At 46.6% G+C, this 16,657-nt stretch overlaps 1 protein-coding gene across 1 annotated transcript; it reads right to left on the bottom strand.

The window, feature by feature from the left end:
- Window positions 1-15,310: 15,310 nt before the first annotated feature.
- Window positions 15,311-16,273, bottom strand: LOC115641111 (olfactory receptor 2G3-like). Its single transcript, XM_030544210.1, has one exon. The coding sequence runs from the start codon at window positions 16,271-16,273 to the stop codon at window positions 15,311-15,313; it is 963 nt and encodes a 320-aa protein (XP_030400070.1).
- Window positions 16,274-16,657: the final 384 nt, after the last annotated feature.

The raw sequence follows: 16,657 nt of genomic DNA, 5'->3' as shown, positions 1-16,657 counted from the left end.
CCGTGAATGGCCCTTCCCATGATGCTTCCATCTTATGGGCCTGTTGTGCCTTCAAGACCATACCCTGGCCTCCTACCTTGAAGGAACGTTCTCTGGTATGTCTGTCATACCAGGCCTTTTGCTCTTCCTGAGCATCCTTTAGGTTTTCTTTAGCAAGGGCTAAAGAGTGCCGGAGGGTGCTTTGTAGGTTACTTACAAAGTCCAGAATGTTAGTCCCTGGAGAAGGCGTAAACCCCTCCCACTAGTGCTTCATCAACTGTAATGGCCCCTTAACCTCATGGGCATACACAAGTTCAAACAGTGAAAACTCTAAACTGGGATGTGGTACAGCCCTGTAGGCAAAAAGTAACTGCTGCAGCACTAGGTCCCAGTCATTGGAGTGTTCATTGACGAATTTATGTATCATGGCCCCCAAAGTTCCATTAAACCTTTCCACCAGGCCATTGGTTTGATGGTGGTACGGGGTGGCAACCAAGTGGTTCACCCCATGAGTTTCCCACAGTTCTTTTATGGTCCCTGCCAGGAAATTAGATCCTGAATCTGTAAGGATGTCGTAGGGCCAACCTACCCTGGCAAAAATGTCTGTTAGGGCCAGGCACACAGCTTTAGCCCTGGTGTTGCCTAGAGCTACTGCTTCCGGCCATCGGGTAGCAAAGTCCACGAAAGTCAGTATGTACTGCTTTCCTCTGGGTGTCTTTTTTGGGAAAGGACCCAGAATATCCACAGCTACTCGCTGAAATGGGACCTCAGTTATGGGGAGTGGCTGGAGAGGGGCCTTGACCTGGTCTTGGGGCTTCCCCACTTTTTGGCATACCTCACAAGACCGGACATACTTGGCAACGTCCTTGCCCATCCCCTCCCAGTGGAAGGACTTCCCCAACCGGTCTTTGGTTCTGTTCACCTCAGCATGGCACTGGGATGATCATGGGCTAAGCTTAAGAGCTTTTCCCAGTACCTAGTTTGGAACCATCGACTGTTTTTGTGGATGCCAGTCTTCCTGGTGTCCACCAAAAAGAGTCTCCTTGTATAAAAGTCCTTGTTCTATAACAAACTGGGATCGATTAGAAGAGCTGAGAGGCAGTGGGGTGCTCCGTGCCACTGCCCAAGCTTTCTGAAGGCTGTCATCTGCTTCCTGCTCAGTCTGGAACTGTTCCCTTGAAGCTGGATACACCAGTTCTTCCTTAGACTGTGGACTTGGGCTTGGTCCCTCTGGAAGCGATGTAGGTGATGGGGTTGTTTTCGTTGCTGGTGAACCACTCTCCGCTGGTGCATCAGGTGGTATTTCAGGCTCTGGCTGATCTTCTTGAGTGTGGTTGTCTGCTGCTTCGGCCAGTTTAGGCTCGCTAGTGCCCTCTGGCTTTGGGGTTGAAGATTGGTTTGCAATTGCTGGCGCTGGTGCTGGTTGCTTTTCCAGTTTCAGGTCTGGGACTGGAGTCACTGTGGCTATTTTAGTCGTTGGCAGGGGATCCGGGTCCACTACCTCTGTCTGGTCTCTGGTAACACAGACGGGGCCCCTGTGGACGGCTCAGGAACAGGGATGGGTCAGGAAGCTTGCCTGGTTTGGCTGCGGGTAACCATTCCCACTCTCTTGGCCCGCTTCACCTGGTTGGCCAAGTCTTCCTCCAGCAGCATGGGGATGGAATAATTGTCACAAACTGCAAAAGTCCACATTCCTGACCAGCCTTTGTACTGGACAGGCAGTTCAGTTGTAGGCAAGTCTACAGCTTGTGACATGAAGGGGTAAATTGTCACTTGGGCCTCTGGGTTGATGAATTTGGGGTCAACGAAGGATTGGTGGATAGCTGACACTTGTGCCCCCGTGTCTCTCCACGCGGTAACCTTCTTTCCACCCACTCTCAAAATTTCCCTTCGCTCCAAGGGTATTTGAGAGGCATCTGGGCCTGAGGATCTTTGGTGTGATGGTGGTGTAATGAACTGCACTCGGCTGGGGTTCTTTGGGCAGTTGGCCTTTATATGTCCCAGTTCATTACATTTAAAGCCCCAGTTCATTACATTTAAAGCATCGCTCAGCTGACTGGTCACTGGGCCGAGGTGGGTTACTGGAGACTGGTGAGGTGGGAGAATAGGGCATGTGTGGCTTCCCTTGGGTTGTAGGTGGGGTCTTGGGCTGCCCTCGGTTATAGGATTTATTGTCGGTGTGCCCCCTAGGGTATTCGCTCCCCTTGACAGTAGCTTTTTTCTTTTCTGCCACTTCCATCCATTTAGCTCCAATCTCCCCCGCCTCGGTTACCGTTTTGGGTTTCCCATCTCGGATGTACCTCTCTATTTCCTCAGGAACACCATCTAAGAACTGCTCCATTTGTATCAGGAGGTGCAGCTTGTCCAGATTGTTAACCTTTGTTCCTGATATCCAGGCCTCATAATTCTTTGCAATGTGGTAGGCGTGTCGGGGGAATGACACATCTGGTTTCCATTTTAGGGCTCTGAACCGCCGACGGGCATGCTCAGGTGTTATTCCCATTCTGTATCTGGCCTTGGTTTGAAAAAGTTTATAATCATTCATGTTCTCCTTAGGCATTTCAGCCGCCACCTCTGCTAAAGGTCCACTAAGCTGTGGCCTCAGTTCTATCATGTACTGGTCTTCAGAGATGTTGTACCCAAGGCAGGCTCTTTCAAAATTTTCTAAGAAGGCCTCAGTGTCATCACCTGCCTTGTAGGTGGGAAATTTCTTGGGATGTGGAACAATAACTGGAGAAGGGTGGTTAGGGTTGACTGGAGCATGCTGCCTAGCCGGCGCTAATTCCAGGGCCTGCCGGTGGGCCTCCCTCTGGAGTTCCAACTCTTTCTCTTTTATCTCCAGCTCTCTCCTGTGGGCGGCCTCTCTTTCTCTTTCTCTCAGCTCCATCTCTTGTAGTTTTTTTCCCATGTCTCGCCTGTGGTCTGCGTCTTTGATTTGTTTCTCTGCATCCGATTTTGCCCTGGAAGTCATGTTTCCTGCTTTTTTGTGTTGGGGCGCCCTCTGCTGGTTTACTGCCTGAACTGCTGCTTCTTTGTTGCCTCCCTGGGTTTTTGCTTAGCAACAGAGTCTTTCTACTTTTTCCCCTAGCTACTCACAGTAAGGTAAAAAGGAATAAAAAAAAATCAATCATTGGCAAATATGTTCTGTTGCTGCTCACTTAAGCCTGTTTTGTTTAACAAAAGACCCTTGTTAAACCTTAATGTCTTTGCCCTGAGGCAGCCTCTGCACAACCAGAAAGGAGCAAGGAAAAACAAATTCTGGCTGCAGTTCTAAAAACCCTCTCTCTGCTAGCAGGGAAAAAAGAAAAATAATTACTGGCTTTTGGATTCTACTTTATCCCACCACTGCCTACCATTTCATAGTATAATTCCCAATTCTGAACCTTAGCATCCAAAATATGGGTACTAGCATGAATTCCCCTAAGCTTAATTACCAGCTTAGATCCTGTAGTGCTGCCACCAGTCAGGACTTACAGTAGAGTGCCTGATAAACTCTGGTCTCCCCCAAAACCTTCCCTGGGGACCCCCAAGACCCAAATTCCTTGAGTCTCACAACAAAGGGAAATAAACCATTTTTTCCCCCTCCTCCCTTCCTCCCAGCTCCTTTCCGCCCTGGGTACACTAGGAGATCTCCGTGATTCAAACTCCTTGAATCACCACACAGAGAGGAATGATACCTTCCCCCCACTCCTCTTTTCCCTTCACCCAGAGGCAATACAGATTCAAACTCCGTGAATCTAAAACAAAGAGGAAATTCACCTTTCCCTTCTCCCCACCAATTCCCTGGTGAGTACAGACTCAGTTCCCTTGAGCCTCAACAAGGGGAAAAAATCAGACAGGTCTTAAAGCAAAACTTTAATAAAAAGAAAGAAAAAAGGTACAAGTTATCTCTGTAATTTAGATGGTAAAAGTTACAGGGTCTGTCAGCTTATAGAAATTGGAGAAACAGCCTCCACCAGCAGAAATACAATTTAAAATACTTTCAGCCAAATACACATTTGCAAATAAAGAAAAAACAAATAAAAGACTATACCACCTTTCTACCTTTGTACTTACAAAATTGGAATAGAAGATTAGAGAGCCTGTAGGTATGTATGGTCACTCTCACAGCCCAGAGAGAACAAAGCAAAACCCAAAAAACAGAAACAAACGCTTCCCTCGACCAAGATTTGAAAGTATCTTGTCTCCTGATTGGTCCCCTGGTCAGGTGTTTGGTTCCCTGTTTGTTAACCCTTTACAGGTAAAAGAGACATTAACCCTTAACTATCTGTTTATGACAGACGCCTATATAATAACTCGAAGGGGGAAAACCCAGTTGAGGCCTGAGGTACCTCCTGGATAGCGAACATAAGATAGGGTAGTAGGGTGTCCCAATCCTTCCCATCCCGACTTACCACCTTCCATATCATAGCCTTGAGGGTTCGGTTAAAACTTTCTACCAACCCATCAGTCTGCGAATGGTAGACTGAAGTTCTCGGGGTATGTATATGGAGCAGCGTACAGAGGTCCTTCATTAGCTTTGACATAAATGGGGTTCCCTGTCTGTTAATATCTCCTTTGGTACCCCACTCGGGCAAAGTTCCCCACCAGCTATTTGGCTATCATTTTAGAGGCTGTGTTCTGCAGGGGGACAGCTTCTGGGTAGCGAGTAGCATAGTCCAAAACAGCAAGTATATATTGGTGGCCCCGAGCCGTCTTCTCCAGGGGTCCCACTAGGTCCATGGCTATTCGCTCAAAGGGGACTTCTATGATGAGAAGGGGTACTAAAGGTGCCCTCAGGTGGGGACGGGGACTGTGCAGCTGACACTCTGGGCAGGATGCACAGTACCTCTGCACTTCTTCATGTCCTGAATACAGCAACAGCTCTCCTGTCAACAGTCGTCTCTGTCCCGCTTGCATCCATCTTGTCTCGCTAATGCCTAATAGGGTCAGGTTGTTGCTCCTCATCTCTGCTGCAACCTGCACCGTCTTTCCTGACTCGTACATGGTCCTCATATTCCATGTGCCTATGGTAATCCTCCTGGTTGCGAGAAGGGTAATCGTCTTAGTGGCTTCATCATGGCTTATACCACCCAGCGTCATGCGTCTTTGAATTGAAGACCCTTCTTTTTCCAGGGTAAAAATCTCTGTTGTCTCTATTGTTAGAGTTTCTGTAGCAGGTTGGTTTTTACGAGGTGGAGTTGCTAGCCCCACGCCCAACCCTCCTCCTTTATCCTGACTTGGGACAGGCAGATGGCCGCAAAGAACCTCTCTGGTGGAGTTCTGCAGCCAATGGCTGGCCCATATGATCTGCGTCCCATCATGGCTGCGGTTCAGCTCTGTAAGGGTCTTTACCTGGTTTACCAGCTCCCGCAACATACCCCGGTCTTGAGAAGCCTGGTCCATCAGCAGGAAATTAGTCTTCTGCTGCAGCCACACTGCCTCATGTTGGGCAGCTGCCTGGACACGGGTAGCCATAGCTTGTATCAATGCCCGTACTAAGTCATTCATTGTGGTAAAAAAAAAACAACCCTCTACCTTTTTTTTTTTAAAATCACCCTCCTTCTTCTGCTGTGCTGTGCACACCAAGTCCCACCCCTGACACCAGTTGTGACAAAGTTCCTCCTCTACCTTGGTGGGTCCTGCGCTTACTGGCAGATTTGCTCACCTCAGTGATCTTCCCCATAGTCTGGATCAACTCCTCCTGTGTCTGACCAGGACTTGAGAGGTTTGGAGGGAACCCAGGCCTGCCCTCTACTCCAGTTCCAGCCCAGGGCCCTGTGGATTGCAGCTGTCTAGAGTGCCTCTTGTAACAGCTGCATGACAACTACAACTCTCTGGGCTACTTCCCCATGGCCTCCTCCAAACACCTTCTTTAGCCTCACCACAGGACCTTCCTCCTGGTGTCTGATAATGCTTGTACTCCTTAGTTCTCCAGCAGCACCCACTCTCACTCTCAGCTCCTTGTGCCTCTTGCTCCCAGCTCCTCACATGCACTTCCTCTCTTCTGGCTCCTCCCCACCAGACTGGGGTGAGCTCCTTTTTAAACCCAGGTGCCCTGATTAGCCTGCCTTGATTGGCTGCAGGTGATCTAATAAGCCTGTCTGCCTTAATTGGGTCTAGCAGGTTCCTGATTACTCTAGTGCAGCCCCTGTTCTGGTCACTCAGGGAACAGAAAATTACTCATCCAGTGACCAGTATATGTGCCCTCTACCAGACTCCTGTACCCCCTGGTCTGGGTCTGTCACATGCTTCCATTGTGATTATAGAAAAACAAGCTTGGCTATGACAAATTGTGTTTGGGGACTTTCCACTTCACCTCCTCGTGCCCCTTGTACACAGAAGGCCATTGTTCTGTTTTGGGCACTTTCCATCCCACTTTGCCTCCTCATGCCCCTTACACACAGAAGCAAGCTCAGCTCATACTTCAGGCCTACTAACTTGATCAAAGCCTGAGGCTCTTTGTAAATTTTCTTCTACAGGACAAATTGGAGAGAGTCCAGCGGAGGGCAACAAAAATGATTAGGGGTCCGGGGCACATGACTTATGAAGAGAGGCTGAGGGAACTGTGGTTATTTAGTCTGTAGAAGAGAAGCCTGAGGGGGGATTTGATAGCAACCTTCAACTACCTGAAGGGGGGTTCCAAAGAGGATGGAGCTCGGCTGTTCTCAGTGGTGGCAGATGACAGAACAAGAAGCAATGGATTCAAGTTGCAGTGGGGGAGGTCTAGGTTGGATATTAGGAAACACTATTTCACCAGGAGGATGATGAAGTACTGGAATGTGTTACCTAGGGAGGTGGTGGAATCTCCTTCCTTAGAAGTTTTTAAGGCCCGGCTTGACAAAGCTCTGTCTGGGATGATTTAGTTGATGTTGGTCCTGCTTTGAGCAGGAAATTGGAGTAAATGACCTCCTGAGGTCTCTTCCAACACTAATATGCTATGATTCTATGAACCCCCAGATGCTATCTATCTATCTATCTAACTATCTATCTACTAATGGACCAACTGCTTCATGTAGATCAACAGCTTGTGTCTCTCACCAACAGAAGTTGGTCCAATAAAATATATTACCTCACCCATTTCCTCACTCTGACTCCATGGGTGCTTATGATGTATTTTGTGCAGGATAAGGCATGTGAGATATCTTTGGAAAGGTTTTGATTTACTGAATATGATTATCCTACTTGTAAGCATATATCATTTTGGTATCTGAAGTCAGGAATATTGTCTATGCATCTATTACAAGTGTGTTTACAGCTGGGGAATGCACACTAGACAGAAGGCCAAAAGTATAGATGGCTGCCTGGGGGAAGGGTCATTAGAGAGAACAATAGGTCTCAGAAGATGCTAATCTCCCACTGGGAAGCCTTTCTGGGGATGCTGCAAACAGACTCTGAGTCATGGATGTGGTGGCCCTACAGGGACATGTGACCAAGTAATCTGGCACTGGAGTCCATGATGATGGATTTTTTTCCCCACTGACTGGGTGTGGGAATCAAACTGGGATACAAAGGGTTCGCATCATATATTAAAGCTATTTAAGGCAGGGGAGTGAAATCATCATAGTTCATTCTTCACTGACTCCCTGCCCAAGAAAGAAGACTGCTGGAAACACCTGGAGAAACAAAAAGACTGAACTAATGGAATAAGGCTGAACCCAGGCAGAGGGTTGTCTAGCCTGTGAAAGGAATAAGTGGGGTTTTAAGCTAAAAACAAGTGTAGCTTGCCTTCAAGAATCTCTGCAATCTGCCTAAACAACATTTAGGTGTGAATTTGCTACACATATCCAATTTCTTTAGTATATTAAGCAAACTACAGCTTGTGTGTCACATACGAGCTATGGGACTATCCTGCTCAACCCCTGAGCTCCCAACTGGGGACCCTAGCCCCTGACACCCCCCACCACGCTGTCCACCCTCCCCTACAGCCACGCCACCCTGTGGGCCGCATTCTGGCCCACCTCTCCCCCTGGGTGGCATGGGGAGGTGTTGCGGCTGTGAGCTCATTCTGCTGGTAAGGAGATGGGGAACAGGGAGGTGTCAGGGTCTCTTTACCACTTTGAACTTTAGCATCCAGAAACTAGGGACCTGCATGTACCCCTCTAAACTTAATTCCTAGCTTAGATATTATAGCACTGCCACCAACCAGAGCTTTAGTGTCTGGTGCACTCCTTGTCCCCCCAAAACCTTCCCTGGGGAGACCAAGACCCAAACCCCCGGGGTCTTAAAAGAAGGGGAAATAAACCATCCCCCCTACCTTTCCTCTCCCAGATTTTCCCCTCCCTGGGTTATCCTGAAAGATACTGTGATTCAAACTCCTTGAATCTTAAAACAGAGAGGAAATTCACCTGCCCCCCTTCTCTCCCCCTCCCAGACTCTCCCTGAGAGAGAGACACTGATCCCAACTCCTTGGATCCTAACACAGAGAGAAATTAACCTTTCCCTCCTCCTTCCTCCTCCCAAACTTTTCCTGAGAAGTATACTGATCCAAACTCCTTGGATCCTAAAACAGAGAGGAATTAAGCTTTTCCTCCCTCTTCTCTCCTTTCCCTCACCAATCCCTGGTGAGTTCAAACCCACTCCCCTTTGGTCTTACACAAGAATAAAAAAATCAATCAGGTTCTTAAAAGAAAAGCTTTTAATTAAAGAAAGAGAAAGTAAAAATTATCTCTGTAAAATCAAGATGGAAAAATGTTTACAGGGTCTCAGCTTCACCTAGACCAGAGGGACTCCCCCTCCCAGCCTAAGTATAAGTTACAGCGAATAGAGGTGAAATATCCTTCCAGCAAAATACACATTTGCAAATAAAGAACACAAACATAAATCTAATCCGCTTTTTATCTATTACTTACTCTCTTGACTCTGAGAGACTGTTTCAGTAAGATTGGAGAAATCTGGTTACATGTCTGGCTTCTCTTAATCCCAAGAGAGAATAAAGAACAGAACAAAACAGCACAAAACAAAGACTTCCCTCCACCAAGATTTGAAAGTATCTTGTCTCCCGATTGGTCCTTTGGTCAGGTGTCAGCTAGGTTCACTGAGCTTGTTAACCCTTTACAGGTAAAAGAGACATTAACCCTTAACTATCTGTTTATGACAGGAGGGTTGAGAAGAGATGGAGTGAAGGCAGGGCCTTGGGGAAGAGGGCAGAGATAGGGCAGGAAGAGGCAGGAGGAAGGTTGGGCCTTTGGATAGAGCAAGGGTGGAGCTTAGTTTATGAACCTCTACTGCATGAGCTAAAAGTCAAATGGCACTTAGCTAAGACTGTAGAGCAGATTCATTAACTGTCTCTCTCTTTCTCTCGTGTCTCGATGCCACTAGATGGGACAGAACATCATACCCAGAAAGTGTGTGGATTACACATATTTATTAACTCAGACACTCAGCCTTCAAATTGGAGAGTGTGGTCAGCAGTTGCAGAGCAAAGTCAGTGAAAATGCCAATTGAACCAAGAGACATGAGAGCATAAAGTGAAGACTGAACCAAAAGAGGAACTCCCTTGGAAGTCCTTCAGTAGCAGATTGTTCTAATTATGGGTTCGGATCACTAGAGAGATGCATGGACCAAGATTTACAAAAGTGACTCGCAATTTTGGGTACTAGAGTGTTGCCAATGAAAGTTTGGCAGTGCTAGGTCTTCTCCTGAAAGTGCAGCCCCTAGAAGAATGTGCTTACAATTAAAAAATAAATTTAAAAAGAAACATTTCTAGCCCCCATTGAGATGGAGCAAAACCATGTAATGTGTCCCAAGAGTGATCTAAATATTAGAAATTTGAAGGCAAAGAAAAAGAACCCAACAATAATAATTTAATGAAATCTCATGTTTTTAAAGATGATCTCATGATTTTTGGAGCATGACTCATGATTTTTAAATGCTCGCTCTTCAGGAAGCCCTGGGCACTTGCCTTTTGAAAATCTGGTGCCTTTAGGATATCTCATTTTCATCATCCAAAATCATCTGTCACTTTCCCAAACCATAGCCATTGTCACATGCCCTTTGGGAGCCAATCTGATGGCCCCTGAAATCAACAGGCCTTTTTCCATTAACCTTTGAGAAGTCCCATAGCCAAAGCAGTTCAAAATCAACAATTAGGCTGGTGGGTCCCAGACAAACAGATGACATGTGGTCCAGCAAATGGAGTTTCCAACCCTCCAGAGGAGCAGAGACATGAGTGGAGGAAGGGCTATCGTGTCTTCCTCTCTCAGTAGGGAGTGTGCAGTCTTGCAAGCCGAGAGCATTCAAAAAGGGTGTATCAGGCCCTAAAAATCAAGAGATTGGCTTAAAATCAGAAGGTTTGTTTTAAATAATAAATTTCATTTTTCCCCTTTTCTTTCTGCTTTCTGAGTCTTTATGTCATTCTGGTGTCAACTTTCCAGCTCTACTAACCAACCATACGCGGTGAGAAGAAGAGAATTTTTTTTTTTAATGAATGCTGATATCCTGGTTATAATCTCAGAATTCCAAGATATAGTCTACTCTACAGACCTATATTAGTATAAAAATCCAACCCCCTGAGCAAAGTAGTTATATCAGCCTAAACCCCCTGAGTAGACTGCACTATGTCAACAGGACAGGTTCTCCTGCCAACATAGCTACTGCCTCTCAGGGAGGTAGATTAACTATGCTGATGGGAGACCTCTCTTACATTAGTGTAGAGTGCTTCTCCCATGAAAGCTCTACAGCAGCGTAGCTGCACCGATGCAGTTTTAGGTGTAGACATGGTGGGTTGCAAGGGTTGAAAGAGGTCAGGGGACTTGTATGGCTCGAGGAGGACAGGTTTTTATTTGAGGAGGGATAGGGCAAGGGCAGTTGTGAGGGGTGGAAACGGGCAGAGGGTAGAAGAGTCCATATGGGCAGGGAAGATGCTAGAGAACCCAAAAGAGGCACAGATGGGTCCATGCCCAACTCCTGCACCAGTTTGGGTCCACTGGGTAGTCGGGCTCCTTCCCAGCACTTTCTGCAGAGCCCTGTGCACCTCCTTGTTACTCAGCATGTTGATCAGGGGGTTGAGTATTGGGGTAACCAGGCTGTCGAAGAGAGAGACCATTTTGCCCTGGTCCTGGGATGAGGGATGCAGGTACACATAGATGGAAATGAATAGATATATGTTATCACCACATGATGAGGTTATATCGCCTGTTTTTTCCCCAAATACAGAGCAGAAACATTTATTGAACAACTCTGTATTTTCTGCATTATTATTGATAAGCCTACCATTTCCATCTAGTAATGAACCAATAACATTCTCAAGATACTTCCTACCCCTCAACATATTTTAAATACCTTTTTCGTATTGTCTTTAAATCTGCTTGGGTCCCTTTGCTTTCCTCATCAATTTTCTACAATTCCTAACTTCAGATTTATATTCAGCTCCCTCTGTCTTTTATTTCTTATAAAAAATAAAAAAGCCCCATATTCCATTCACACACACAGCCCGATGCCTGCCCAAGGGCATAATTGGAGTCAGCACTCCCAGTGAGGACAGGTCTCATAACACATTCCCCAGTCCATCTGTGCTGGAGCTGGATTAGAGTCAGCACCCCCAGAGAAGGGAAAGAACTTATATTCCATTCCCAAACCTACACCCTAGACCATCCAATCTCCCCCACTCCCCCCTTAAAATTGTAGTAATAGATTCATAGCCTTTATGAACAGAAAAGACTACAAGGTCCATCCAGCCTGACCTCCTGCATCCAGCCTGATACCTTGTGATTGTCATTTTCTTCTGTGTTTGTACAGTGCTTAGCACAAGGGAGTCCAGTCTCCTAAGTATTTCCATGATGCAGAGAACCAGCTGCTGGTGTGTCGAGTCCACTGCTCACCTTGCTGACCAATCCTGTCTCATTGTGACTTTGTGCTCCCGCATCTGTCTGTATCTAGCTGTTGTCTCTTGTCTTATACTTAGATCGTCAGCTCCTTGGGGCAGCGACTGTCTCTTTGTTCTGTGTTTATTCAGCACCTGGCACAGTGGGGACCTGGTCTATGACTGGGCACCTCGGCGCTGTCAACTTAACACAAATAATAAATACTAATACTGTGTTTGGAGATAAATGATTACACTTGCAGAGCTCTGGGCCCTCTAGTTACCAAGTTGGCCGGTAGATGATGTAGCAAGAGTTTACTAAAGTGAGGGATATTTGGGCAGGAATTCATTGTCTGCTCTGCTAACATAACTCACGGACTAATGCCATCTTGAGCAGGGCACACGAATGACAGAGAACAGAGATGGGTAGGAAAGACTGTTCACATCTTGTGAAATTGTTTTGAGATTTTAAACCATTTTCCATCTGGAATCAACATGTGTCATAACTTAGTCCCAGATTTGGACCTTAGCATCCAAAATATGGGGGTTAGCATGAAAACCTCCAAGCTTAGTTACCAGCTTGGACCTGGTACTGCTGCCACCACCCAAAAAATTAGAGTGTTTTGGGGCACTCTGGTCCCCCCAAAAACCTTCCCTGGGGACCCCAAGACCCAAATCCCTTGAGTCTCACAACAAAGGGAAATAATCCTTTTTCCCTTCCCCCCTCCAGGTGTTCCTGGAGAGATACACAGAAGCAACCTCCGTGAATCTAAACAGAGGGATTCCACCCTCCCCGTTCCCAGCCTGGGGAACAGAATTACCGAGAGTCAATCTCTCTTTCCCCCCTCACCCAGAGGGTATGCAAAGTCAGACTAGTAAATCTAACACACACAGATTTTCCTCTGACTTCTTCCTCCCACCAATTCCCTGGTGAGTAGAGACTCAATTCCCTGGAGTTCCCCAGTAAAGAAAAACTCCAACAGGTCTTAAAAAAAAAGCTTTATATAAAAAGAAAGAAAAATACATAAAAATGGTCTCTCTGTATCAAGGTGACAAATACAGGGTCAATTGCTTAAAAGAAATATGAATAAACAGCCTTATTCAAAAAGAATACAATTCAAAGCACTCCAGCAACTATAGACATGTAAATACAAAAGAAAAAAAACCATATAACTCACTATTTGACCTCTTTGTACTTACAACTGGGAAACAGAAGATTAGAAAGCAGGAAATAGAAAAATTCTTCTCTAGCTGAGAGAGATGCAGGCAGAAGACAAAGAACTCAGACACAAACTTTCCTTCACCCAGAGTTGAAAAAATCCTGTTTCCTGATTGGTCCTCTGGTCAGGTGCTTCAGGTGAAAGAGACATTAACCCTTAGCTATCTGTTTATGACAGCATGAAGGGTTGAAATCTTGAAAATTTGCATGAACCAAAAATTAAATAATAAATTAGTTTGGGTCAATTGAAATATTTTGTTTTGTTTTGAAAATTTCAAAATGTTTTGATTTTTTAAAAATCTCTAGTTAGCTTTAATTTGTGTCAAACCATAAAAATAGAAATTTCCATTTACTAAATGTCCAAATGGGAGGTTTCCACAATTTTGAAACTTTTCTCAAAAAATATTCGCACCCACCGACGCCCCACCCTAAAATGTTCAGGTTGGATGAATCAGCATATTCTGGCAAGAGAATTTTGAGTTAAAGAATTCCCAACCAGCTGTAACGGAGGGTCCACATGGACCATGATCAAAGCCACCTACAACCCTACTGGTAGAGAAAGACTCACTCCATAGACTCTATTTGTGTTTCAAGACATCCCACCTCTGGGGTTGCCATTTCATCAGCTGCCGTTACATGTACAAACTGTGTATTTGGTGTATGATTGGCTCCTTATCTTCCAAATATTTCTGAAATTGCAGCTCAGTAATAGTGCTGATTTCTAACAACTGATCTTCACCTCGACTATAAGTACTTCGGCAGTTAGTCTCCAAATGCTCGCTCACACAAGTCGATAGATATGCTGGCACTGTCTGAGCTCCTCTCAGCACTGTATGCAGACTGATTTTCCACCAAAGACAGGCCTAGAAATCCTTCTGCCGCTGCCTCGCCTTCTGCTGTTGATGGGCCACTCAATCCTCATGCCACTTTGGTTTTGAGTACCTGAGGCTCTGGACTCTTTCTCAGTGGACATTCTCAACTAGTATGCCCTGGCCCTTCACAAGTGTAGCAAATGTACCTGCCCTGGATATCCTTCAGCGGGAATCTTTGGGATCCTTTAGCATACTAAGGGAGATTTTAACTTTCATTCCCTCAGTCATTGTTTTCACCATCACCTCCTGTATGCTGGCCAGTTTCTTTTAAACTTTCCACTGTTAACCGTCTTTGGCGAAAAGCCTTTCCTCTGTTAGATGCATTACCTAGGCCTCCACTTTGTGTAGGGGGGTTGGGCTTGGCCATCTCTTCCACGTGAACTTGTTCTAATTCAGACCATGTAATGGCAGCTTGCATGAGTTCATGGACATTTTTACTGGACTCTTCTTTAGACCTCTTCTTCATTTCACAATGGAAGGAGTCATCCCAGGGCCCCAGCGCTAACTACTCTTTCAGGACCATATTCATGTCCCAAACTTGTTGTGGGTCCCAGCGTTTCACCTGGCTCATTCTCTCCTGGAGCTCATATGAGTAGACCCAAATGGTCCTACCTGATTCTGTGTCAGCTCATAGAATTCTTTCAGTCTGGTTCCACTTTGTCTGCATACAACTGAAATGTCTTCTCTATGTCTGGCTTGTTAGCTGTTGCCATGAACTTTACTGTGGATTTGGCCTGGAATTTGAGATGCTCTTCCACAAAATCCACAATGTCTTCTTCAGGTACTCTCAAAACCTATAAAGCTGCCTTCACTGACATAATTCAGTCTTCTATCCAGATGTGCGCTAGTTTCATTGAGAAACCACTGAACTCAGACACCTTCTGGTCCCATAGAAGATGGCCCTGACCTCAGCTGGAGCAGGGGCTGTCCCTTGATTTGTGTCTGTGCAGTGGCCAGCACAATGGAGCTCTGATCTCAGGTAGAGAAGATACTGCCTATCGCTGTGTGTCAGTGGAGTGCCCGAAACAATGGGGCCCTGATATCAGCTGGGGAAGGAACTGTAACTTGTTCAGTGTCTGTACTGTGCTCGGTATAACCCTGATCTCAGTTGCAGCCTCTTTACTACCACAACAGAAAGGAATAAGAAAAATCTCTTTGGGCAGGAGAACAGGGATTGTTTCTGGAGGTCCACCAAAGACAGTCCTTGGTTGAATTGCAAAGCAGAGGGCAGGGGTGTTGTGTGGGTGAGAGATGGTTTTGTGTGGAGTGAGAAAGGGAAGGCAGGTTGTGGGACAGATTAGGTCAGGCTTGTTCTGCAGAGAGGGGGAGAGGCCAGAGGGTTTGTGTGGGTGGAGAGGGCTGGGGCTGTGGAGAGAGCAGAAGGCTCCACATAGTCACAGAAGAGGTTACAGTAGCCATGAGAGGTAGAGATGGTTTTGTGCCAATTGCTCTCCCAGCTCAGAGCCCCTGGGCGGTCACATTTCTCCTCAGTGCCCTCTGCAGGGCCCCGTGAACCTCTTTGTTCCTCAGCGTGTAGATGATGGGGTTGAGCATGGGGGTCACCATTGTGTAGAAGAGGGATACTATTTTGCCCCGGTGCTGGGAGTAGCTGGATGGAGGCTGTAGATACATGGAAATGCCCGTGCCATAAAAGAGCGACACCACGGCCAGATGGGAGGTGCAGGTGTTGAAGGCCTTGATCCTGCCTTTCGCTGAACGAATCTTCAGCACAGCAGCACCGATGTAGCCGTAGGACATCAGGATGAAGCCCAGTGGGACCAGCAGGAAAATCACTGAGCTGGCGAGGACCTCGGCCTCATTGGCAGAGGTGTCAACACATGCCAGTTTGAGCAGGGCTGGTATCTCGCAGAAGAGGTTATCGATTTGGTTCTGCCCACAGCGGGGCAGCCTCATGGTGCGAATTGTATGCAGCATGGAGTTGCCGAAGCTGCACAACCAGGCAGTGGCCGCCAGCTGCAGGCAAAAGCGGTGGCTCATGATGGCTGTGTAGCGCAGTGGCTGGCAGATGGCGGCATAGCGGTCATAGGCCATGATGGCCAGCAGGAGGCACTCAGTTAAACCCAGAGAGAGGGAGATGTAGAGCTGGGCCACGCAGCCAGCCCAAGAGATGGATTTTTGGGTGCTGTGGAAATTCAGCAGCATCTGGGGGCCAACGCTGGTGGTGTAGCACAGGTCCAGGAAAGAGAGGTTGCTGAGGAAGAAATACATGGGCGTGTGGAGATGAGGATCTAGCGATGAGACCAGGATGATGGTGGTGTTTCCAAGCAAGGTTATGGTGTAGGAGATTAAGATGAGCACAAAGAGCAGCAGCTCCAACTGCGGCCGGTCAGACACACCTAGCAGGATGAATTCCCCCAAGGAGCTTTGGTTTCCATCTTCCCGTGCCCCTTTGCCATACATCACCTGTAGGGGCCAGAAAGAATAAGGGTGAAAAATATCCCGCAGCAAGGATATTTGTGATACTAGGTGCTAGTGCTGGGATTGACAGTGTGTATTTTTGGAATGGAAGCCTTGAGTCCTAGGAGACAAGTAAATGTTAAGTGAATGGATTAGGGAAAGGCTGGAATCTCTAATAACCTGGAATGACCCACCTGCAGCACTGCATACATTTATGCAAGGGCAGGGAAATCTCTCATCTGTCTGTCTGCATGGTTGTTGTAGTCGGGTCAGTCCCAGGATATTGGAGAGATGAAGCGGATGAGGTAATATGTTTTATTGGACTTGTTAACAACAATTTTCAGAACCCACAGCAGGGGCAACTTAACTGTTTCACTGCAGGTGGTG

Source organism: Gopherus evgoodei, unplaced genomic scaffold, assembly GCF_007399415.2.
Source record: "Gopherus evgoodei ecotype Sinaloan lineage unplaced genomic scaffold, rGopEvg1_v1.p scaffold_33_arrow_ctg1, whole genome shotgun sequence".
Taxonomy (NCBI): Eukaryota; Metazoa; Chordata; order Testudines; family Testudinidae; genus Gopherus; species Gopherus evgoodei.
Note: the sequence above shows the minus strand (reverse complement) of the source record. Positions and strands in the feature narration are given on the sequence as shown.